General features: G+C 32.3%; 1 protein-coding gene across 8 annotated transcripts in view; it reads right to left on the reverse strand.

Moving 5' to 3' along the window:
* Positions 1 to 26,396, reverse strand: part of LOC126968464 (collagen alpha-1(XXII) chain-like) — a 122,985-nt gene that overhangs the window by 19,135 nt on the left and 77,454 nt on the right. For 2 of the 8 annotated variants that reach the window (XM_050813530.1, XM_050813521.1), the window contains exons 4-15: positions 11,638 to 11,700; positions 10,263 to 10,283; positions 8,983 to 9,009; positions 8,610 to 8,645; positions 8,387 to 8,426; positions 7,827 to 7,891; positions 7,054 to 7,143; positions 6,042 to 6,164; positions 5,013 to 5,180; positions 4,627 to 4,708; positions 3,247 to 3,336; positions 840 to 892 (exon numbers count right to left, since the gene is read on the reverse strand). In XM_050813530.1, the coding sequence (XP_050669487.1) occupies positions 840 to 892; positions 3,247 to 3,336; positions 4,627 to 4,708; positions 5,013 to 5,180; positions 6,042 to 6,164; positions 7,054 to 7,143; positions 7,827 to 7,891; positions 8,387 to 8,426; positions 8,610 to 8,645; positions 8,983 to 9,009; positions 10,263 to 10,283; positions 11,638 to 11,700 (858 nt within the window). The remainder of the gene's footprint in view (positions 1 to 839; positions 893 to 3,246; positions 3,337 to 4,626; positions 4,709 to 5,012; positions 5,181 to 6,041; positions 6,165 to 7,053; positions 7,144 to 7,826; positions 7,892 to 8,386; positions 8,427 to 8,609; positions 8,646 to 8,982; positions 9,010 to 10,262; positions 10,284 to 11,637; positions 11,701 to 26,396) is intronic. The other 6 variants (XM_050813538.1, XM_050813546.1, XM_050813554.1 and 3 more) reach the window with 6 other exon arrangements.

Raw genomic sequence — 26,396 nt, forward strand, 5'->3', positions numbered from 1 at the left:
GGCAAGGTCGTTTCGCCTAAGCCCGAACTTTAAATGGAAGTCGAGAAAAGCTGCGGACAGTTATATACAACCGCACGGGCACCTATTACCATAAAGACTTCACATCCTAGAGCCAAAGTAACCCGACACTATACGGAGGATATCCCAGACGTTAGCCTGTACGAGATAAATAGGACCCTAAAACAGCTTAAAAACAATAAGGCGGGTGATAATGGAATTACAGTCAAGCTGATTCTCAAAGCTGGTGGTACTCCTGGTGCTTAAGATCCTTCAGAAGATATTCAATTTCGTCATCCTCGAGGACAAAACGCAGCAAGCATGGCACAATAAAATGCTTTTGAAGAACGTTAAGCTGATATAAGAAGTGAAATGGGCTTGCCATGTATATGAGCTGTTTTCTAGGGTTATCACAAATACGGTACGATAACGGTGGAATATAATCAGCCTAAATCCTACTATGGTTGGCGTTCGTGAACTTTGAGAAAGCCTTTTATTCGATCGAGACCTAGGCGGTGCTGCAATCTCTCAAGAGGTGCCACATTGATTATCGATACACCATACAAAGGAACCTATTCTTTAATGTTTTTTTTTTTTAATTTCTAATGGAAAGAAAGTTATGTTGAAATATCAATAACTGCTCATAAATTTTATAAGGATGATAAGAGGATTGCACGTTTCGTCTTAAATTTTTTATTTTATTTTCTCCAATATTTGCTAGAGGATCTTTTTTAAATAAACAATTGATAAATTGTTACATAAATATATAATTTTTTTGTTGTTAATAGAGTGAAATATTAAATTTGCTATTAAGTAAGTAATAAGTTCAGTTAAGCTCATACCTTCTGACCCGTGTCTCCTTTTGGTCCCTTGAGTATTTCCATAATGGCAGCATCTAAAAGTTATACAACATAAGCTGTAATAAATAATAATGAATTTAATTATAAATACGAGGATAAATTGTCAGCTATTAATGATATCATTCAATATACCTCTTGTCATAAATACTGAAACAAAGAAGAAAAGAGTGTGTGTACTTATGTACACGCGTTAGAAGTTACACTTCTTTGGCGTATGGAAAAATAAATCAAATTTTAACAAATGTACTGTTACGAAACACGTGTTCTAAACATAAAATAGAATATATAACTTGAACATAGTTATCGATTTTCATGCCACCTAGAACTAACTTCACGATGTAGAATTCAGGTGTTGGTGTGCGCGCGCATTATAAAAATTCAGTCTCATCATTTTTCTCCATCGCGCCAAAAGAAGTATAACTTCAAAAAATTTTCTATTAACATTTATTACTTGTACAGTGTGTTAGTTTAATACATAAATATAAAACAAATTAAAATATAAAAAGCTTATTTGAAGTGGTCCATTGGCTGCAATACAGTCCTTTAAACGTTGAGGCCAGTTACCAATAGAAGCCTGCATTCTTTCCATGGGATAAACTCTTCAATTGCCAATTGTATGGATTGTTTTAGGGACTCCAAATTATCATCGCATTTACAGGAAGCCATACGCTCTAAAACTGACCATAAATAATAATCCAGTGGATTAAAATCGGGACTAGACGACGGCCAGTCTTCAGCTCTGATGATGTCCGAAACGTTCGTTACCAACCAAGACTGCGTAGACCAAGCTTTATGTCCCGGCGTTACCATTCTTGGTTATTGAACATGGTGTTATTAAGGGGCTCCATTACCTTTTCAACAATGGTATCTTGATGCACATGTGCCGTTGTTTTGATACCTTTTTCACAAATGTATGGCTCAGTCACTCCCTTATAGCTAAGAGCCCACCAAACCATCACTGAAGTTATGTTTCGACCGTGCTTTGAATACAACGCCAACGCCGCAGTGACGAAGTGTTCAGTGAAAACTAATTTATACATTATTTCAGGTAATTACCCCTTTAAATTATCAAGATTGTGTAACTAACTTGATGTTTTTAATTATTTTGCTACAAAAATACGTTTCTGTTGCATATATATATATATTGCAGAAATGTACAGTTTTAGGTGCGAAGGAGACGGATGAAACTCGCGTTCGCGTCCGTCTCTTTCGCACCATTTTCAATTAGCTTTTTAGGAGCGTATGAAATAGACTTTGAACATTACTACCACGAAATAAGGTACTAGTTTTGAATGAATTTCTTAATAATGTCTTTATAAGTAAATGTATACGTAAATACATCGCCGTTCGGACCTTTTAATAGGCGATTGAGAGTATAGTACGTAAATACGCATAGAACTTCACGTTAATAAATCTATGCTTAGTGAAAATCATAATCTACAATAATATTTACTCACTTCTCGAGTATCTACTTTATGAGTATAATTAAAAGTATCAAATAACGTTGAAACTCAAAGTAACGTAACTTATAATTAAATTCCGCTAAAACCAGCAAATGGAATAATATGTGATGGATGAAAATTTCGTTCGTGCAGCGGTATTTGTGGCGGCTTGGCACGATTCACGGATGTAGATTGAATGTATAAATTTTGCAGAATTGTTAGCCGTATACGTATGAAAGTTTTCAGCTAGTTACTACTAAATCTATGTTTCAGAGTGAAAAATACAATGCCGATGAATCTCTTACAATTTTGTGCGGCTTTGAATCCATAATAAGCAAATGTTTTATTATTTTTTAATCATTCATAGAAGTCTGGTAGTTTACACCAAAGAGCTCTAGAGAAGTGCTAACAGGAAACTAATGGCAACTGTTCCATATAAAATATATTTTCGACTCTTTTTTTCTTGATTTTAACCCTAGATCAAAAATGACCAAAACAATCCGATATAGAATATTTCTTTTCCATTCAGTTTCCAAAATGTTGATACGGTTGGTTTATTTTTGGAAGAGGAAATTGTCGATAACGTAACACTGTTTTAAATTGGAGCTAATATTTCTTCTTAGTGATGTGCGGTGAAAACTCTGTAAAATTATGTATATATATACTATGTAACCATAGAAAACAATAAACTTCGTAATAATTCATGTAATTCAATGCCATTTACGAGGATACGACTGTGATTATTCAATATATTTCAACGTTTAAGACCTTTGTCTACATACAACAAGCAACAGTAAACAAAAAGACATGCTTCTCTTATGTTCTATAGTTCTTTTCCCCTGCATTCGTTATATATCGACCGGGCGTAACACAGCTATTATTGATAAATGTAAATGTTTAATTAAATCTTAATATTGTCAATTAAACCCCTTTAACAGTTATCATACCTTCAGGATTATTCGGGTCCATTTCTATTATCGATGACAGTTTAGCCGGTGGTCCCACGGGACCCGTCTCCCCTTTATCACCCTTATGTCCTGTAAAAACATTATTGAACTGCCTAGAATATAACATTAATACGAAATCAAGATAAAATTTTTAGGAAAATATCTTACGAAGTAAAAGTGTGGAATAATAAATTTATAAGTTTTTAAAAAGAATAGTTTATTAAAAAGTTCATATTTATTTTACATATTTGGTAAAGTATACAATTATTGTAAATGTCCAGCAGTTTCAGTTAAGAGATTGGTAATGGATTTATAATGATTCTGAAGATATTAATAGTAATAATAGTCTAAAATTGCTTTATATTATGAAATTCATCTGTATAATATGTTGTCACATCTTATGCCAGTCATCAATATATAAGTAGGAGCATTACTATTATATAACTAAGTCCGTATAGTAAGGATGAATATACATATATATATATATATATATATATATATATATATATATATATATAAATTGAATTTACAAACTTATAGAGGGAGGCTCAGTTACACATGATGCCGGGTAGATTATGGGTACCACAACTGCGCCTATTTCTGCCTTGAACCAGTAATGTTTAAGCATTTCTGTGTAGTGAAATTACTGGGCAAATGAGGCTTAACATTTTATGTCTCAAGGTGACGAGCGCAATTGTGGTGCTACTCAGAATTTTTGGGTTTTTCAAGAATCCTCGGTGGCATTGCACTGTTATGGGCGGGGCGTTTCAATAACCATCAGCTGAACGTCCTGCTCGTCTCGTCCGTTACTGTCATAGCTATATAGTCCGTTACTTACTTCCATCTTTACTCGCTCTATTTTTAATATGACAGTAACGGACGAGACGAGCAGGATGTTCAGCTGATGCTAATTAATGCGCCCAGCCCATTACAATGCAGTGCTGCTCAGGATTCTTGAAATACCAAAAAATTCTGAACTGCACTACAACTGCGCTAGTCATATTAAGACATAAGATGTTAAGTCTTATTTGCCCAGCAATTTCACTAGCTATGGCGCCCTTCAGACTGAAACACAGTTTAACAATGTTTAACATTACTGCTTAACGACAGAAATAGGCGCCGTTGTGGTACCCATAATCTAGCCGGCTTCCTGTGCAAAGGAGCCTCCCACTGGTAAACAACTGGTATCTTATTATAACGAATCCAATATATGCTTATTATTAAGTAGTATATTAGTAGTATTATTATGTATTAAAATACCTATGATGGTAAATTCTTAATATTGTTCAGAGGAAAAAATAGGGCATTCTCGTATTTGCAATTCCAGTGAAATGCAAAAATGCAATTGCATGCAATGGTCAAAATATTTTCCATAATTACCCCTTAATCCATCCTTTCCAGGATCACCTTGAATCCCAGGTTCCCCTGGCTTTCCATTTTCTCCAGGTTTTCCATCTTCACCCTAATAAAATATATATAAAAATATCAACTTAATATACAAAGAAAAGTGGTTTTAAGAGACCAGTATTATTACTCCACAATTTGAAAATATTTGCTGAAGGGATAATGATTAAGGTGATTAATTGAAGGGTGATAAAATTTAAAAAATCCTCTGGTATCAGTTCATAGCTGTTCATTCTAGTTCAGTGCTGTGGGCATTAATTTTATAATAGCAGGGTAAAAGAATATTTTAATTTTCCTAATTCGTAGCTGATTTATCATTTTATACTATTAATAATATTAAAAGAAATATTACATTTTAATACCTTTCGACTTTCTCCAGGCGGTCCTTGTGGACCCATTGGACCTTGAAGTCCTTGAGGTCCCATATCACCTTTTAGTCCTGGCTCACCCTTTTGTCCAACAGGTCCTCCTTTTCCTGGTAAGCCAATATCCCCAGGTAAACCTCGTTCACCTTGAGGACCGCGGGGACCCTGTAATAATTATAAAATATTCGTGTTATCTTATTTATATACGCTTATGCTATTATATCTTAAAACTAAAAAGTAGCTCATTTGTATTTTAAAGTCAATACAGCCAATAGAAGCTTGTTCCTGATTGGCTGTTCGAGCTCGCATTGCCAACCTAAGTCTACTAAGGTTTTATTGGTGCAGCGCAGTAGTGCTTAGTCACATTTGACTCGTAGCTGCTGCACTGAAAGGACACGTCAGATTTAAGTAATTATAATTATTATTCATTATTTTCTGTTCTGATATTATTATCCCTTCAAATATCTATTAATAATCCAATAGCGTCACCCTTGTGAATATTAAATGAGGCTAGTAAGTGTTATTTTAGTATTTTAAGATAAGTCGATTTTATTAAAGATTCCTCAACTTGTTGGATGTATTTTTTACATAGATTATACTGTATACATTGTTATATGATTTAAAAGATGAGTTGAGAGTTTCTTATCGGTTCTTCTCCCCATGAGCTCCTTTACGAACTGATGTAGAGTCAAGACGTAATAAATAAAGGTTATTAGATTTTTAAATTCGCTTTACTTGTAATTTCTATACTCTATCTCTAGTAGCTATTCTAACACACTATTGTGATGCCGTTCAAAATTTGTGTATTTCACGAACCTAACTCGACAATGCAGCCCGTGTAATGAACAGGAATCATCACATAGTATAATAGGTCTTTTAGTTTTTCTTATAGTCTTACTATAACTTTTTCTGTCAACAAAATTCTGGTGGGTACTCAAATACATGGCAATGCATATTCAGATAATTAAACAAGAATTTAAAACATTCAACATGTTTCAATCGTGCTATACAGTAATTGAGTCTTACCGTCTTACCGGATAATCCAGGTTCCCCATCTTTTCCTGGAGATCCTGCTCTGCCTGGTGGTCCTCTTAATTCTGGCATATCCGCCAATAACTTTGATACCAGCTGCGTTGAACAACTACATTCCTATAAAATATAGTATGAATTTTTAGAATCACTTCTATATATTTATATATAAATATAATACGGGGGCCATAATGAAAGTTTTGGCGGCCATTTGTAATGGCATGATTTTACAAACAAAAATGGAACGCTCTGAGAAGAGTATATTGTTGCAGCTCTGTGCATTCTTGGTTCAATGAATTCAGACGTCGATATGATCATCTCTGTTACCAAACTAATATTATGGTTATGGTCCACCGTTGGTTAATAATATTGGACACCTTTACACACAAATACAAACAAATATTACAGGTCCACAAATTCGTAATGCATTAGGCACTATTTTGAGCCAAGTGCCGGATTTTTAACTAGATAGATAACGCACGATTAGAACCTGAAAGGAAAAGCCAATCTGCTGTAAGGGTCTTTTCTTATGAAGGGATGCCTATTGCCGTTTTCGCTGAATTCAGAACGCGATCACCATACAGTCTGGATATTCTCCTTGCAATTAATTCCCGAAAATTAAAGATAAGCTAAAAGGTTTACGAATTAGAAGCCCTAAAGAGGCGGTGAATGCATTGCAAGACGTTCTTCATCAATACAACAACTGGTATAAAAATGTGCAAATAGTGTAGGAATATATTATGCGCTTACTTTGAAAATATGTGGCATCAATAATTGGAATCCAGAAACTTACAGTGCTACCTAAGTACATATGTGCGTCAATTTAATCATTTGGAAGATAAAGCGAAGTAAAACAGATACATTTTCAATTTAGAAGCGGGTACACCTTCTCAAAAGACAGGAAACACTCCAATGATTCCTCTGGAGTGTGAGCTTCGGAAACCAGTGATCATAAGGTGACTCAAACGCCTGTTTTTCCTTTTCCTCGATTAAAAAATTGCGAATTTACCCCTTTATCGCCCGGTGATCCATCTTTTCCTGGAACACCAGGTAGACCCTGAGGTCCTTGAGGTCCAATTATCGTCTCACCAGGCTCACCCTGTAAAGTAAAATCGAATCATATGAATGTGTTACATTTTTAGAATAGCATTATTTTGATTTCTTGTTCATTTGGTATATTTAGAAAATATATATTTGTCGGTACTTTTAATGAAAATAACTAAAGCAAGAGTTATTTTAACCACATCTAAAGTATTTTGGAGGATAGAAAAATACGACTGACAGTATTTAGATGTCTTTAGAGTGGATGAGAGCAGGGAAACATCAGAAGACATCTCTGCTGATAACGAACAAATAAGGTCGAACAGTCGAAGGACATTAGACAGTCAGCACTAGACATGCAACTTGGAGAGTCATGAAAGGGGTTCATCGTGTTCTAATATTGGACATTTATGGTACGCAAATCTGACAATGACGGTGTTATTCCTGAACTGTTTCAATCAGAAGACCGTTACGTAGACGATTTGATAGAAATAAACCAGGTGTAATATGTATAAAAACTGTATCACAGTATTTTGAATATCTAATTTAGATATAAATTGAATACGTAAATCGCCATTGCTGTTGATTTTAGGGTCTTAGTACTTATTTATTATTGTAAAGTACAAAGTAATTATTTTTATCGCATTTATAAACTCTTAAAATATCTGTTTTCAGTGATAATTTGAATAACCTCATGATAGTCTTAAGTAAACTTTAACTCTCATTATGCTTGGTACTAACCTTATCACCTCTATCGCCTTTTTTACCCCTTAATCCTAGCAAAACTGGCTCATCCGTTGATATTCCTGTAAGAAATATAATTTACACAATTGTTCTTTTATATTTAGTATTTTTATGGGATAAGAGAATAAACGAGCATGTGTACCATCTGTTAGTAAGTGGTCACCTCTACCTTACTATCTTGCTACTTCAGAAGAACCAAATAAGCATAGCTGGCTTTTTTCCAGGTTTCCATAGGTGATTAGTTTGAAAGTACCCAAATCATATCGAACTGCAAGCACCTACAAACTAGAAAATATTTCTCTCCGACAGGCAGATGGTAAGAATGATATTTTTATATGCACAATGCATCACTTAACACAACATTTTTAGAGTACCCTGCAAACTTGTTTTAAAACTTTCTGAATTTGTGGCGTGTGGAGTCCTCAAAATTCTATCCTTGATAAATAAGTGTCCGAAAATTTGTAAAATTCTGGGCTGCATCCATCAAATTTGAATTGGAGATTGAGCAAAAAATCTCAAGTTAAAAATGATGTTTAGTAACTTAAATATCAACTTACCCTCCAAAAAACCGGGATCGTTGCCTTGAATATCTGTAAACTAAATAATTCCAATCATACTTTTGTTCTGTGCGAGTTAAGCTCAAAACCAATTAGAGCTACCAAAAGCTGCAACATACCAAAGCTAGAAGCTGAGTTTGCTAGTTTTAAACTTTTTAACTACTATATAAAGCAAAAGACCAAAATAACAGCCAATTCGATACGTTAAAGTTATAAAACGTACTTTGATAGGGCGCTTTAAGAACTCGGCTCGAGGAACCTAAAAACGATAACGGAAATTTTGAATTTTGGTATTCACTAAGAAATCAGTCGATTAATGTTTATTAAATTGTTATGAATATGTGTTGTTAAGTTATTTAGCCGCTTTTCATTAAATATATACAAATAATTAAATAATATAATATAATATAAATTATTAAACTATACATTCAATCATTTCACTTCGAAATTTAGTAACAACTTGAATTATTTTAATTTTAAGTGGTTATTTCATTTAAATTAAAAATTAATTAATATAATGATATTAATGCTCAAGTGTGTGTATTGTTATAGTTATGTAATGTGGTATAGTAATATAGTATATCTACTAAACTTACATTACTTTCTTCGATCGTGTCAGAACTCTACAAAAAAAGTATTAATTATTAATGCTACAGTAGTTTTATGTTAGTCTTACCATATTATATAAAATTTCAAAAATATCTAACTGTTAATGTTGAAATGCTTAATATTTAAAGAAATTATGTTTTAAAATGACTGATTTCCATGGAACCGTTTATTCCTAAGTTAATCCCCTTAGTCGTGTAATTCCAAAAGAAAAAAAAACTTTCATGATGCTCACTTCTGTCATTTAAGGAAACTATGTACAAAATTACAAGATGACGCTCTAGTACCTTAGGCTTTACATTTTTTCTATAAAGACGTTACTGAATTATTGAAGATAACATGACACAGGTGTACTTTGACACGATTTTTGATAAGGTTTCCTGTAAAGAAGTATCGACTACATCAAGCCTGAAAACTGGACTTGGTTGGTGTGTTGGACTATGATGAGGACTTAGAGAGTATGGTTTGACAGTAAAGAAGTTTCCCACGGAGAAAGTGTGTGTTTCAATTGATAAGTGACCTTAACCATGACCATGTTTAATGAGCTTCATATTTTTATTGCTTTAATAAATATTCATGAATAAAATAATGAATACTACTGTAATAAATACTTTAAGGAGGATAAAATAAAGATAATTTTCTTGTTATTGATGGCATGACCATGTTTATGAGTAGAATTCTTGTTAATATAATCCTTAACTTTGAGTTAAATAAGTAATTCAAGGAAATATTATGGAATTAATTGTGGTTGTCTTCAATGTAAAACACAGTTCCGATTTTTTTTTTATTCATGAAATCGATTTTCACTGTGGGTAATTTGGAAGCTTAAATGTGTAGATATTCTTTTTTTACTGGGAACGCCAATTATATTAAATATACCGGCCTCATATCGTCCTGGAAACACCGCACAAAGAAGCTCATTCCAAAGTTCCTTGTGAGACCTATGTTAACGTTTATTTTTAACTCAAATTTTCGTTGGTTCCATGGCATGAATAATATTAATTCTTATAGTGTCTGTAGTCTGTTTTCTGTAGTTTTTGTACAAATTTCATTGGCTGGATAAAATACAGTTAAGCACCAGAATAGTATGTATTTCAAATATATTTGTTATTTTTTAATAATACCCAGTTATGTAAGTTGTGTCGAAAATGGAAAATATTGCTGTGTGATATTGTTAAGATACAATTTATAAACTACGAAAATAAATAAATCTAATTAGTTACTACTGCTGCTAAGCACAATTACATCAAGTATGCGGCTAAATACTTACACTCTCGGGAAGTTTGGTGTTCTGAAAGTAATGATTATTAAAATGAATCGAAATAATTATAATACTGTAGGAAAGTATCGTGATATGTTTCTGTGTGTTTCAGGTTATGAAGTATTCGAGGATTTATTTCTAGCTCATAATACGCTATTGTTATATGATTAAATAATCACACATTCTGAAAGCCAGTTTAATAACAAACTCTCGCAGAAATTTCAATAATTTGTTATTTTTAAAGTATGTCCCTCAGTTCTGGGATATGAACGATGCGGAACTCGGACCCGCGACCTCTTGGGGTTCGTACAAGCGGGTTCAAAACCCGCACCCGTCACTAATTTTGGTTACAAACTTAATTTGTATAAATTAGAGTATGTTTTAAAAAAATCTTTATAATTATGAGGGTCATCAGAAGTATAACCAACAAAAGCAACAAGCTAATACCCCTTATTTGTCTGCGTGACTTCAGTCGTCAGTTACCAAGTGGTTGTTTATATTGGTGACATTTAATCTACACTGGTGGTCACCAAGATGGTGGCCTGTCCCTATTTCAACGCGCGGGGATTATATTTATAATGTTAGTAAGAATGACGTAGGAAAATATATCTGAATCTCTTGCAAACGAAATTGAGGGGAACGATTCGATGATCCTCGCTAGGATCATGAAAGCTCATTCCTCACCTAAGCGTTAGTATGTTAGTAGTAAGGTGAGTTACTCTTATTCTAGCGTTTTTAGGTAATACGATTTTATATTACAATTATATACAAAACTACTAAAATTCAGCATCTTGTGTGGATAATAACAGTGGCTTTAGCAGCATACTTCCCTGCTGCCGTTGTTTCGGCTAAATACACTATAATATATGCGTAAAGTGTTTTCCACAAAACTATAATGTTTTAATATGAATTTTAAATATATTTTTTTTAATTTATCGTTGTTTATATACGGATATATAAAATAAATAAGGTTGATAGAGCATTATCATTTCTTATAGGGGGTAGTGTCAAAAAGAGCTGGTTCAACCACTTTTAAGAAGGGCAAATTATTGTGATTAATCTTGTGACTCAATAGATGGATCGAAGTGATCACTTTCAATAAAGTGACAGACTGACGCTCGTAATATTTTAAAATTAATTGCTTTTCTCTTAAGTTACTCTTAATTAAATGTCTATTTTATAAACGAAAAGAGAAAAATGCTAAAAAAGAGTAAAACACGGTTTAAATATAACTTAGCTTATAAATTAGTACAAAGAAATACCAAATATCATAAATCGGTCATAATGTTTTGGATGTTATATATTATGTTAACATAACTGCTTTATAAATAAATCGCACCAAAATACGAGATCACTGGCTTGAAAGTAATATAATAATCCTTACCTTAGTGCATACTGTATTTACGTCGTCGGTTCCAATGTACAGCTTAGCACTTTGTATAAGTCCCTGTAACAATAAAAAAAAAAATAATTATAGTTTATGAAGGGGCTACCGTGCTAGTAGCGAAAGCAAGACCAAACCAGGTGTGGGGGGTAGTGGCTTTGGTTAGGATAAACTTAAGGCGCATTTACTTAGGTATTACCTTCCGATTTTAAACATGTTTTTTTAAATGTAAGCAAATAAAAACACGTAGTTTAGTTCAATATAGTATGTGAGTAAAGGTTTATTTTATTTTTCAGACATAACTTTGGATTTTTCCCTATCGATGAGTAACTACAACGATACTTATGCTTTCTTGTTGTAGGAGATGTAGTGAATGCCTAAAATAACTACTTAACTAAATACATAAAGAATATAGGACGGAAAGCATTAAACAAATTTATTTTTACATGAATAGCATAAACCGTTTAATAACTAAATAAATCATTTATATGCATATGGACGTGTCATATAAATAAACAAAAGCGATAATGTGCATTTATTCCGATTAGAACGAATGTCCTAATCAATTTGACCTGCATGAATGAAGTGATTTTGATTTGATTTGTCAGCTGTCAGTTTAGCTCATTTTTTTAAATAAACAGAATATTATTAATATTTTTAGGAGCCACTGTGGTACCCACGTGGCCGCTATTCTGTGCATAAGAGCTCCCCACTCGTATATATACTGATAATGTCTGCGATCAACTGATGAAGGAGTCATGTTAGTAAGTTCCTACAAACCCAATATTGACGTCACCAGAAAATGATCTATAAAAAAAATTGGCAGTGGCGAACACATCATCAGCCGGAAGACGTCTACTGTTGGACAAAGGCCTCCCCCAAAGATTTCCACGAAGATCGGTCCTGCACTGCCCTCATCCAACGTATTCCGGCGATCTTGACCAGATCGTCGGTCCATCTTGTGGGGGGCCTGCCAACACTGCGTCTTCCGGTACGTGGTCGCCATTCGAGGACTTTACTGCCCCAACGACCATATCTAGTCGAACTATATGCCCTGCCCACTGCCACTTCAGTTTCGCAGTCGTTTGGACTATATCGGTTACTTTACAGTGGCGAACATAATATTACAATTCCGTATAGGATAAATAGTAGAATTTCTATGTAACGCTTCTCTATTGCATGCAATAAACTCCACTTAAACAGGATGTGCCTGGTGTTAGCTTTTATGAGGATCTTGAACTTAAGGCTCAAAAATTTTGTTTACTTTTCAGATTGCTTATGTATAATGCATTGTAGCCCTGGGTAAATGTTCAATATTAAAACACCCTGAAGTAAAATAACTGAAATCGATCCCGGGAAATATGTTCATAATGGAACTTAAATCAGCATAATTTTTTTATTATCTTCTGGACATGATAATTAATTACATGTAGGCTAAATAGCCATGCTTTTCAAAGAAAACAAAAAAATAATATATATGTTCTTTTTTGAAATTAATAAATACATAACTTATGCGGTAAAAGTACTAGAAATAGATTCCCTTTTCGTCCATTAAGATAAAAAAATTTCTTATTTAAAATAAAAATTTATGGATGAATCAATAAATTATCTAAAATCAATTTTTATATTTTCTTGATACCCAAATGTTTAGCTTATAAATTAAAAGTATTTCTATATTATAAAGTTATATTTAAAACTTACTTACGAGGAACAAACATAAACTTGTTATGCCTTCTACTCGGCTAAGTCGAGTTAGTAAGTTTTTTGTGGGGCGATCTATATGCTTTTACAACAAGATCCCAGAAAATGTTTAAAACAAATGTATTACGATATTCAAAACAATTGTTAATAAACGTATGTATGGTAAGGGTGACAATAACATAGATGACTTTCTTAATGATTCCACAAATCCCGCTGAGTTAGTGCGCCTATTTATCTCAGATCTGAGGCATTATTTTTGGAATGGGTGGTGGTTTTGGACTTTCAATAATTGCTGTCAAATCCAAATTTGAATAAAAACATTTGAATTTGAATATGATAGAACGTCTTGAATCTTAAAAAGTAAAAGAACGTCCTGAATCGTTTTCTATAAAAAGCTATAAATACAGCATATTGTCAAGTTTCAACGTTATTTCCCACACAAATGGGTGTTTTAAATAAAATAGTTGGCTGCGTTTCTACCCAATATCAAAATGATTGAATGCACTTTTCCAAGCGCTGCTTATGAAATTTATAACATGAATCAGTATGGAAAATGTAATAAAATAGCACATTTCGCGATATTATGGCACTGATTTGATACACAAGTTTTATGAGCTGCGGAGTTACATAAAATATTGTTAACGTACAATATCCGCTGCCGAATAACGTAAGCGGAAAATATCCCGAAAGGAAATGAAATGGGTTCAATGTTGTCAAAGTTTGTGAAACATTAGGATAGGAAACATTTGACTTCATAATAGCAGATTTTAGTTTTGATATATATAAATAATAATATATAAATAACTTTGTACTTTTCGTACGCTTACAGTTCAGCACACATTATCAATTAGATAGATTAAAATTACATGAAATGAGAATTAATTATGTCAGCTTTAGGTCCTATTCTTATTTGAGCATAGAGTTGAATTCGTCGTTTTGAAAGTGGATTTTTTTATAAGAGCTTCCTTGCTAAGTCGAGCAATAGGTGCTTTTTATGTGACTCCTGGAGGATTTCGGACATTTTGGAAGTATTTGTAGTGTTTTGGAACCATATTTGCTTCGGTCCAGATGATGTTAGAAAGCAGAGGCTATGACATACTTTTTATCAATGAATAGTTTCAGGATTGAAAGGTGATAGGTAGATTTATTTCTTAGTTCTTGTTATAAATGTACTAAAGTCAAGAACGCTGATATATCATATTATGTAAGTCTCGATTCATAATATGTTGTCACACTTAGTGTATTTGGGATATTAAAAGGAAACTTTTCACAAAATTTATTTTGTAAAAAATAAAAATAAAAGTCCGAACACTTTTTTTAATTTTTCACATAAATTTTGGGGTTTTGTGAAAAAAGTGTAGTAACAAAAGTTGTAGATCTCTTAAATACGTACAACTTGGCTATTTTTTTTTCCATACGACTTGTCGTTTCGCTGGAAATCGAGATAGACCGTTTTTTACTTTAAAAAAATACGTAGATATAATTTGAGCGTTTAAGGCATGCACATTTGTATTTGTAATTTATTATAGTAAAATGATTATAATATTATGTTTCGTTTGGATCTACGTATAACCTGATAATCTTAACGATGTCTTCAATTGTTAAACAAACAATTAAAAAAATGTGACACACCAGAAAAACGCAAAAATAATAAACTCTTAAACAACGAATGCCTCAATATGTGAGTTTCACGGAGGTAACGTAAAAAGATACTCTAATACATCATCTGACCCTCAACCATTTTTCACAGTATCTGATCGTCACCGTTACATATTAGTTCCTCAGGTCCGCGCGTCAATTTTTTTGCCCTTCATTGACATTGATTTATATCTCTTTGTTATTAGATATCTGAAACTTCAATATAACAAGCAATTTAATGCGGTTTCATAAAACATTTAGAGCTTTTTGTTTGAATTTTCCTTATTTATTTTTCGAAGTGAAAAACTTGTTAAGGCGTGATGTGCAATTTATTTTGTTAGTATTATACGAAACGCTCGGATATTTAACGCGGTAAAGTCGGCTCTAGTCGTCGACCAATATGTAATATTGTATATATATGTATGTATAGTATATGCTATAATATAATAATTATTATTTTTTATGGAAAAAGGAGGACAAACGGGCGTACGGGTCACCTGGTGTTAAGTGATCACCGCCGACCACATTCCCTTGCAACACCAGAGGAATCACAGGAGCGTCGCCAGCTCTGCTGATATTTAAAAAATATTTTAAGTTTCAACATGGATATATTGGATGCAGCACATTAAACGTAAAATACTAATTGATTTAATTTTTTTAAACTTGCTGTGCAGCTTCTTCTCACACCCTCTATATTCTGATTATTCCGAACATATGGTAGAATCAGTTATTTAAATGAAATATCAATAATCATTATTTAAAACCTGTTATTATAAGATAATTCATTATATATTTTATTCACCTTGACTTTGACCTAGAAGAATACTATTGGTAAAATTATTATATTTCGTACCTATATATATTGACTCCATATAGTTTTCACTATGCTCGAATCGTCTCGTGCATTCAACGTTTCTTCATTCAAAATTTCAAACTCCTGGTTTGAAAATGTTGTAACCATGTTCTTTCGATTGTTCTCAAAAAAAAAATAACGACACCTAATAGAATAGGTAAGGAGAAATTCTAAGAACGTTATATATTTAACAATAGACAGACAGACTGAAATTTGATTTTTTTGTACTATCTGTAACTTCGACCGCGTTAACTGTACACATAATATATATTAAACTAGGTGACCCGGCAAACGTTGTTTTGCCATATATATTATTTTTAGAGTTTAACCGTTTCTTGGACATTGCAAAATTACTTTATTTTTATACAATTAAAGAATGTATAAATAAAAAACATATTAAGTTAATGCGGGTATGTCGAATTTTATTGATGATTCTTCCATGGCAACGGTGGTAACTTGTAACTTCTTGGCAATCGTAAAAACGTGTGAACGGGAGAGATGTTTGACTTCAGTATATTTTTTAGTGAAAGTTGCAGATTGAGAGAAAACTCTTTTCTTATGATTAAGAAATTTAAAGTTAATTGTTTGAACAGAATATTGTCTACACTTTTTCATACCTTTTCTTTCTTAATATTTCTCTGTTCTGAATGAAAATTCATTGCAATGTCAAAGTTTTCTCGCAGGAAATCGTATTGATGATGTCTTTTGTGTAACTATGAACTTTCGTAACAGTAAAACGTACTATTGTAGTTCTATTTTATCTTAATGAAGTCCTAAATCATAATTGGATATTTATGGGGATAGAAAAACATTTCTTCTTTTTATATAAACGAGTGGGTAGTAATAGCCCCTCTTAAGAGGCTCAGTTATTGAATTAAGTCTTCAAACACGGAAAGGTGTTCAGGTAAGTTCATACATATTTTATTAGTGGTTAATACCGCGTGAAATATATTCTGATCACGAAATTTCATAATAATCTTCCATATTTTATTATTCGTCGTCATAATTTTGAGGGAAAACAAAACGTGATAAGATTTCTAAATGACATTTACTTTTACACTGTAACGTTAACACTTTCTAAACTATAACTAACAAACACTTGATTTGTTTTACGTTACGAGTAATTGTATTTTAACTGCCTTAAAAAGGGCAGAGGTTTTGAGTTGGTGTTTTTTGTAAGTTGTGAATAAATTTAACGAAGTTACTATTCATATGGGGTACTGGACGAATAAATTATATTTATTCGTAAATGTATTCAATTTTTTTTAAATTACGTCAGATGCCGCAGGTATATTGTCAAAGCTGTGATATTATAATTAACCGGTAGATTGTCAATCGACTTCATTTTTTTTTTGTCTTTACTTCATGAGGCCATCGCTGATTGGTCTGTTTCTTGTTTTAGTAATGCATTATTGTAATCAACTAATTGTAACCTAATTGAATTGGCCTTTGTTCACTTAGACTATTGAACACGACACACGAGCCGAGCGGAGCGGGTTACGGCAACGGCCGGCGAGTGCCAGAACCGAATCGACCCTTGTTCACTAGTAGTTTCAAAAACAAATCAACACTGTTAATGACAACGCACGAGCCGAGCGTAGCGTGCCGCGGCACTTGATCTACAGTTATAATATATTATGATTTATTTATAATCTTAAGTTGAAACGCTCGCTGCACTCTTAGAGGATTTTTTGTGATTTAACTTCTTTTTTCCCTAATAACAGACTTCAAAAAAGGGAGAGGATCTCGATTCATTTAATCATTTTTTTTTTCGCCAGTTACTTAAAGGCGCCAGAACCGATTTCGAATATATACTTCTTTTGCTTGGATGAGGTCTTTGATTCGTACATTTTAATTCGGAAAGCTACAATTTTGACTTTGAAAGCTGCACTATGATACCAATCAGTTATAAGGCCACAAAGAAAACAAAATTTATTCCAACTTTAAAAAAATATCTTTTTCAAATAGAATCAGATCGTTTTGTTGTCAAAGTAACAAATAGTTCTATTTCTTATAGCTTTTAGGAACCTTTTATGGCAAGCAAACGCCATCCAATTAGTAGTAAAAAATAGTTTTGCCATAAAACTCTCTAATACTGTTAAAGTAAGACAATAATAATAAAAACCTCTCTGTTCTAAACATTTAACAGAGGTGCCCACAACAGCATAAATCTGGAACATGTCACGGAAACTTCGAAGCCCTTAAAATCCCCACGAAAGGGGAGGTAAAATTAAAATGGCAACATTGCGTATTCAAATGCCAGACCCCGTGATGTATTCTTAGAATATATGAGTGTACTTTTTGTACCGCAAAACTTTACAGCTCTACGCGTTAAATTTACGGCGTCTCGCTTTCAAATTAGGCCGCGCTTTTGAAAACATATTTATGTCGGAAAAAATAAAAATAATTGCATGTATACGTAAAAAGGTATGTTTATTGAGCCTATGTTATGTTAATAGTTTTGTTATTCTAATTCTTATCCCTCACTTCTGGTATTAAATATACAAATTTAAATTATACCTTTACATATGGAGCCTGAACCCACGCCTCTCGGCTTGCTTTCGAGCGCTCTTACCATCTCAGCCAATCATTCGAGTGACGCATCGACCGTAAATCTTGGTGTGTCTTGTTCTACTCTCAGTTTGTGGCTCCTTCTACAGGATCTACTTTACAGTTGATAACCTGCTGAACCCCAATAATTGCATATTAAGAAATTGACTTGATATGTCGCTCTTTCAAATCTAAACACGTTTGTTATTTTTAAGTGATATCCCTGTCTTCTGGGATTAAATATACAAATTAAATTCCTATGATATGTATCAAATATCTTACTATTTTATGTGCGTGTGTTTGTTCATTTTATTTAAGTTAAAACGGTTAATCAGTTCCAACTCTTTGATTTAAGTTAGAATCCGACCAATTAATCAGATTTCACCGCAAACGCTACGTTTCGCAATTTTTAAATGTGTAATATCTTCGAAAATATTCATGTAAATCATATGCTGTAAAAGGCCATATAGATCTATATTAAATCAACAATGTATTTAAGGTATGTATTTTAATTGATAAGGATTAATGCTGTATTGGTTAAAATCGCTTCGAAAATTAGCCATTATTTGTCGTAAAAAGGAAATAACAAAAAAAAAATTATTGTGGGATATCCATAAGACATAGACGTATAGGGGAGTTTTCTGTAGACCTTTTCAATGTGTACAATACTTAGTACATTATTTTGATAAATCTCGTAGGGTTCAGCCTGCGTTTGCAATGTAAGCGGAAAATATGTAATAGTATTTACGACATCACATTAGAAACCTCAAAAATAACAGTATTTTTCCACTATTTAATGGATGTTATTATACATATAAACGTTCCCCTTCAATCACTCTATCTATTAAAAAAAACGCATAAAAATCCGCAGGGACAGAGAGAGCGACTTTTTTTATACTGTGTAGTGATGAATAATTCTATGAAGAAGTTTTTGACACACAATTTGACTCTTTTGCTGTGACATCATTTCATTACAAGAACAGGGGACAACAAAATTAATTATTGTAATGTTAGATGTATTGATCTCCATCTATACACCGCACTACCTTCGAACAATAGTTTTTTATTACGGCAACTATTAGATGCGTGTGTGCGTGGCATCTTGACACTTAATGGCATCTTTCAAATTTTGTAACAAACGCTTCGTGTTATTTTATATTGAAATTAATAAAATACAAAATACTTACTGGTGATATGTTATCCCAATGTCTTTCTTATTTCTTGTAGTGTTATCTTTACAAAGTCTTACTACGCAACCCGGCATTTTAGTTTCAAGTTTTAGCAAAGTTTAACAGAACATGTGGCACGTCAAGGTCAAACATTGTTCGAGACTGGCTCAAGTATGCGATTGGGCGTAGTATTAGTTTCCGCACTTTGCGACAGCGACTTTGGAGCGCAGCGGAGAATAATCTAAGATTAATAATTAATGAAAGCTCCCTAAAAGCTAATATAATATTAGCTATGTTTAAAAAATACGAAAAGGGTTAAATAAAAAAAGAAGTAATTCAAGTCTTGGCATCCGGGCGTAGTAGTTCCTATACAGAGATAAGCACGACATCAAACCAAGTCGTGCGTGACTCAAGCTAAAGAGGGATTCCTAAAAAAGGTTCTCGTACGAAATGAATGGCCGGAGGGTTCTGCTTAGAATATAGCTCCAGCTACATCTTACATGTGTTCTGTTTATAAAACAGTCTTAAGCAAAATGAAATAAAGTATGTAGAAGTGTAGTATTGTGTTAGAAACCTACATAAGTTTCTCTTCAAAAATATCTATCAATACTTAAAATGTCTGTTGATGTGAAATGATAGTATACATGTGTTATGCAAACTATATAGTCTAAATGTATATATTATATAGTCCTGACACGTAACAATATTTTAAAATAACATTTCGTTTACAATCAAACAATTGCATCGGATTATGCGTGGATAGATTGTTTATAAACATTTGTGCGTGGCAACGAAAATCAAAATAATGTTTGTATTAAAGCTACTTCCCCCATCCAATTTTCAATTATTCTTTTCTTATAAATTCTAGTAGAACATATTTATGATTTTTGTAACAATATAAACATAAAGAGCTTGGAGGTATAGCGTAACAGAACTTTAAACTTGTATGAACGTAGTGTTTATATTCTCTTTGAACTAGTTCATAATACGTTTCATGCAAAGTGTGTTTTGAATAGGATTTTAGACTTGCATTGCATTGTAAAGGCCACAAATCTATTTAATTTACGAAAACCGGACTCAAGTTACACCTCAGGAGACATTTGGTGGTTTAATATTCCTGTTAACTCGGAACAAACTTAGACGTCAACTTAGCTAAGTTACATGTGGAGTGTTGAATATTACGTTGTTTCATAATTTGCTTAAACATCTAATATTATTTCAGGGTTTGCATGTTTGAAAAATGTACACTTATCTTTACATTACAATATATAACATTGACAATACTTATAAATTTGCACTATAATAAGAGTGATTAATAAAGAAGTTACACTTCTTTGGCGTATGGAAAAATAAATCAAATTTTAATAAATAGTTAAGATCAAAGATAGTATAAACACTCAGCATTTCAGGTTAATATAAACAAGTATAATTTTTTTTTTATTTATTCATAAAACTTGTTATATGCCTACCAGAAATAAAACAAAACGAAAAGAAAAATATTTTTTTAGATAATAATGTAATAATTTTTAATTAATGTTGTAAATAAATTATACATACCGACAATTAACCTCAAATCTATAAATGCACTCTAAACAATTTATTCAAATCAGTTTTATCACTAATATTTAATATATATAGATATACTAATAAATTATTAGTAAATACTATCATCATCGTATATGAAATTGATTTAATAAAAACACCAAAATAATATTTATTTATTCACATTGTTTAATTGTACTGTTACGAAACACGTGTTCGTAATATAAAAATACTAGAATATATAACTTGAACATAGTTATCGATTTTCATGCCACCTAGAACTAACTTCACGATGTAGAATTCAAGTGTCGGTGTGCGCGCGCATCGTAAAAATTCACTCTCAAAATTTTTCTCTATTGCGCCAAAAGAAGTATCTTCAAAAATTTTTTAAATTTTATTAGTTGGTAAAAGTAGAGTTATTATGAAAATACTATCTTAAAAAGCACCCTATCAAAGATGATATATATTTATTTTATTTTACTTATTTTTGCATTTTTAATCTGTGTGTGTGTTAATTTGTTAGACACAAATAATCGACGATATTTAGTATCGGTTATAAAAGATCCCTTATCCATATGGATGTAACATACTATAGTTATTGCCCTATTATCAATCCTTGGTAATTGTGCAAGTTTTCAAATGAATACTGCTCTCACATGACATTCGAAAATCACTTTGAGAGATTCTGTTACTAAGGTACATACCAAGGAAACAAAAGCCCATCAATATTCACATATATTTCCTATATCTAATTTTGATATTCATATGTTTTCAACGGACTTAAAAAAAGGCTAGGAGTTTCTCTATTCGACCGCTTATGGACCGATTCATTTTTATTTCTCTTAATTATTTTTTTTATTGAAAAAGATATACTTTCAGATGTGTTAAATTGGTTAGAAAAGATTGTATACGTTAGATTAATAATAATCTCTGTGTTAATTCATCAGCAAAAGTACAGTGGCAGTCATACAAGTAGATATCCTATCAAGAATCACAAAGTTATCTTACTTAGAGATCATTTTATTTGTTCCCGGATGTAAGGATATATTGTTAAGAAGACAGATGCAAACAAAATATTGATCATAAATCGTGAAACGTGTACTCATTTTACAAAAGAAACAAAAACTTAAAACTGAACAAAACTTATTTCAAAGATAATATATACTTTGGATTTTAAAACAAATTTCTCACTTCATTGAGTATTACGAGAAATCTGCATGAATAAGATACTTTCCAAGTATTTAAAAGTTTTTGAAATATTAATTTTGTTATCAAGACCACCTTTTGTAACAAACAAATTTATAGGGAAACATTTTTCCTTTGTGAATTATAAAGGAATAATTACGAGAACTTTCCGCTCGCAAAGTCGAAGTAAAGTGCAAATAATGGATTATGTATAGAACAACTGTTTTTCTAGGAACTGGTAAGTTGTGAGTCAGGATAAAATGGAAATTAATAACAACTGCATTATTATCCAACCTTTATATATACATTGGTATTTAATTAAAAATCAAATTATTGTCAAATGAGTTGCTGAGTAAGGGGAGATTGAAGAACAACAAGTAACAGAACCAGTATCTGAACAGCCATTGTACTTCTGCTAGAAAACTGAAGTGCCGCTGACTATCGATGGAGAACTGATGGCATTATAACCAATTACTTTGCTAGGAAACTATTTGGATTTGGCTTTAGCAACATTGTAGGGCTAAATAACCTCCACTACACTATAATATACCCTCATAGATAGCTAAATGGAAAAATCACACATTGTCCCCAAGTTCCCGAGGAGAGAACATAGACTGTTTCATCTCGCCAGTCTCGTAGGATGGATGAGGGCAGCGTTGAAACGATCGTCATGGCGATGTTAGGGGAAGTACTCTGTCCAGCAGTGGAAGTCTTCCGGCTGAAATGATGAAGATAATGAGTCTCGTATTCAAAAATCTGTCGGTTTTCCTTTATGACTGAAGAGGCACTTAAAGAAAAATAATCTACAGATAGATAAAATATATAGGCCGACGCACATACAAATAGATAGGACAGTCAGATGGATGACATCCGTCCATTCATAATTAGACAGGACACAGACAGACTGACAACTAAAGTTTAAATTATAGGGTTAGCCCTAAAATCAGTCAAAAATATTTACAAGGAAAAATAGTGCAATGGACATTTCGAAGTTTTAAATTGTAATGTGCAGTTATTCAGATAGTAAAAATAGTGAGTTAGTAGGGCAGTAACTCAGCGTGAAATATGAGGGACGTGGAAGATTATGATAAGGCTTTTAGCTCAGTAAATCATTGGATTTCACGCTTGAGAACTGAGGCAAATTTAAGGAAGATCCCCACTTCGGATCTCCATCGCGTAAACTGAAAGCTTTTGGCAAAATGTTTCGAAATGGAACAAAGTGTTTTAAATGTTGAAATTTCAGTTGTACTTTAAAATTGTTTTCGTTTAAATTTGTTGCTTCTTTGAATAATTTAAATATGAAATAAATTCTCTACTAAATGGATGTTTCTTTGTCAAATTCAACTATTTCAATATAGCATTATTTAGTGTAAGTATCCACTATCGAAAGGTAGATGCATCCAATATACTATAATTTATATTTATACAGGTAATTATTTTTTACTTTTTATGAAATAGTTTATATTATTTAAACTCGACACATATATTGCATGCAGCACCATACAAACAACAAAATTATTATAAATGTCATAGTTAAATTAAAATTTATGTTCAAAATACGTAGTTACTAAACACATATTTGTCAATGTTACCTCAAAGCTTCAAAGTCATTTTCTATTTAAAATTCTCTGATCTTATAATAAAATTTACGCGCTAAATATATTTTAAGTTTATGTTTAAATTCCCTTTTAGGCCAGTTTCTCACATGCTCTGGTAATTTATTATAAATTTGTTGTGCCATGCAGATTATACTGAGTGTTTTAAAGTGGTGTTTGATTTCTTCAGAGATAAGCGATTTTCAAAACGTAAATTTCTCGTTTGGCCTTCGGATCTCGTTTTGTAAAGGTGGGGGTTGTCTTTTACGAAGACAGCTACTTCCAGAATACATAGCGCAGGTAGCGTCGAAATGTTGAATTTTTTTTTAAAGAAATATATTTTGTAGTGATGATTCAAAAGCGCTAAGTATAAGCCTAATTGAATAAATATTATTTGACTTTGACTGTGAATAAATTACTTTGAAAATATGCAAGTTACGCTTCATCCCGTCAACCTTTCCAAAGTATAAATATACCCTCGAAATATTCAAAATCGGGATTGAATAACTAAAATTAAAACAAGTTTGTATTATATTTAGGCTGGTGTTCTATTTTTGTTTAAATATAAGAGGGGATAAACGGGAAGAGGCTCAAGTGATGGAAAGTGGTGAGGGAACCGACCGTGGACAGTCGCGTCAGATGGGGTCAAGAAATGAATTGCTGGCCTTTAAGCTCAGAGTATGCTTTAATCTGAATTGCCTTGAATTTGGATCTGTTTAGAAAAACTGCAGGCGTTAATTAATTGCATTAATTTATGTTTCGTTTGCATGGTTAACATTAAAAATAGGTATTCATACAAATAAACCCTAATTTGCGTGAACGCGGGCACAGTTTATAGGTTATATCGTAGCCACGTTTAGCCTAATTCAATCTTATACGCTGAAACTATATGAAACGTTATGAAAATTCAATTTGGATTTCAAAGGCTAATTTTCCCATCACATTATAAACCTTTTATTTAACATATAAGAGAAACGAAATGAGATCACGTGTGTTAACGGTTATTGAATGTTAATGCGGGTTCAACAAGCTTGTGGGCTCATTTGTTTTAAACTAAACATTGATCTAATTATCTTCTCACAAAATGTCAAAAATAGTTCGTTTGCCACACCTTCCATTAATTTTGGTAAAAATAAAATTTGTTTGACCAAGATGAGCATAGAATATTATGTTTTAAGAGTTACATAAAAGAGATCTATCAAATACAGTAAAAGAGTTGAAGCTTCATAAGAAAATTAGCTAGAATACACCGGCATAAAAACTCTATAAAAATTTTCGCAGAGCTAAGATCTGACTACATCGGTTTATTACCCCTGAAATCACCATAAGCTTTATCAAGATCTTAAGACATTTTTGAGATACATGAAATGTAAATATTACCGGCGATGAATATAATAAATGCTATAACTAGACAATGTACAGTACTCGGCCGTCCAGAATATGTTTAATACGTTTTTAATTTCATTATGTATATACTATTCCTATCTTAGAGATCAAATAATAACGTAAACAGTATGAAAAACACTTTGGTGTCGCTTTCCGGATGTCAGACAGCGGCCTTACCTAGTGCAGAACAATAATGATATGATGAGTCGTTCAACATTTACAAGTTTTTATTTTTTAAATATGTATGGGTGCATCGGTACCTCCACAGTCTAACCTCAATTACAACAAAGTAAATTTTATCTCCCAGTTATACTTAGATACAATTGCGGGCTAAGGTATTTTGTAATAATTTTAACCTACGTCATACTCAACTATGAAGTCCACCGTATAAATAATAAACTAGCCGTTCCCGCCCATTTTGTTGGGCGAATTTTATAAGGAAATAAATTAATTAAGGAACGTTGGAATTCGAAAAATAAGTCGATACAAATAGTGGTTTAGGCGTGATTGAGCCTCTAACAAAGACTATTTTCATTATATGTACATATATAGAAGAAGATAAAGAAGTACTAAGTGCAAAAATATAAATCAAATAAGACATCTTTCTAAATCCCAGTACGTTTTACTCTCTCAAAGTACCTACGCCAAGTAATTGGAATTGTTTGTTGTATACTTCCGATTCGCTCCCAAAGGTACGCCAATACAAGAGTTAAAGAATTTTAAAGCTCCTCCTTAGAAAGTTGTTAGAAAAACGAAACGGACTTCAGAGAAACCTCGCTCAAATCCTTAAAGAGTCCCAAACCACCGCTCGGTCTTTTAGGTGAATTATAGTGCATGTAATAAGATTATAGCGATTAATTATTGTAATTTTAATGCAACGGTATTAATTTGTTACTAATTCAAAATATTGATCGTGAAAAATATAATAGCATAAAATTTAAAAAGTTTTATAAGCAAATGTTTAACTACCTATTTACTTCTTAAACTTATTTTGATTAAGAACAGGCTATAAATTGATAAAAAAAACATTGTTTCAATTTAAAAACTTTTTCTTCTCATTGAAATTTGAAACAAATTAATTATATTAACAGCTTCGACCATATCCCGCCATTTCACATTTAAAATTAAACTAACTAAAAA

Source organism: Leptidea sinapis, chromosome 1 (genome assembly GCF_905404315.1).
Source record: "Leptidea sinapis chromosome 1, ilLepSina1.1, whole genome shotgun sequence".
Classification (NCBI taxonomy): domain Eukaryota; kingdom Metazoa; phylum Arthropoda; class Insecta; order Lepidoptera; family Pieridae; genus Leptidea; species Leptidea sinapis.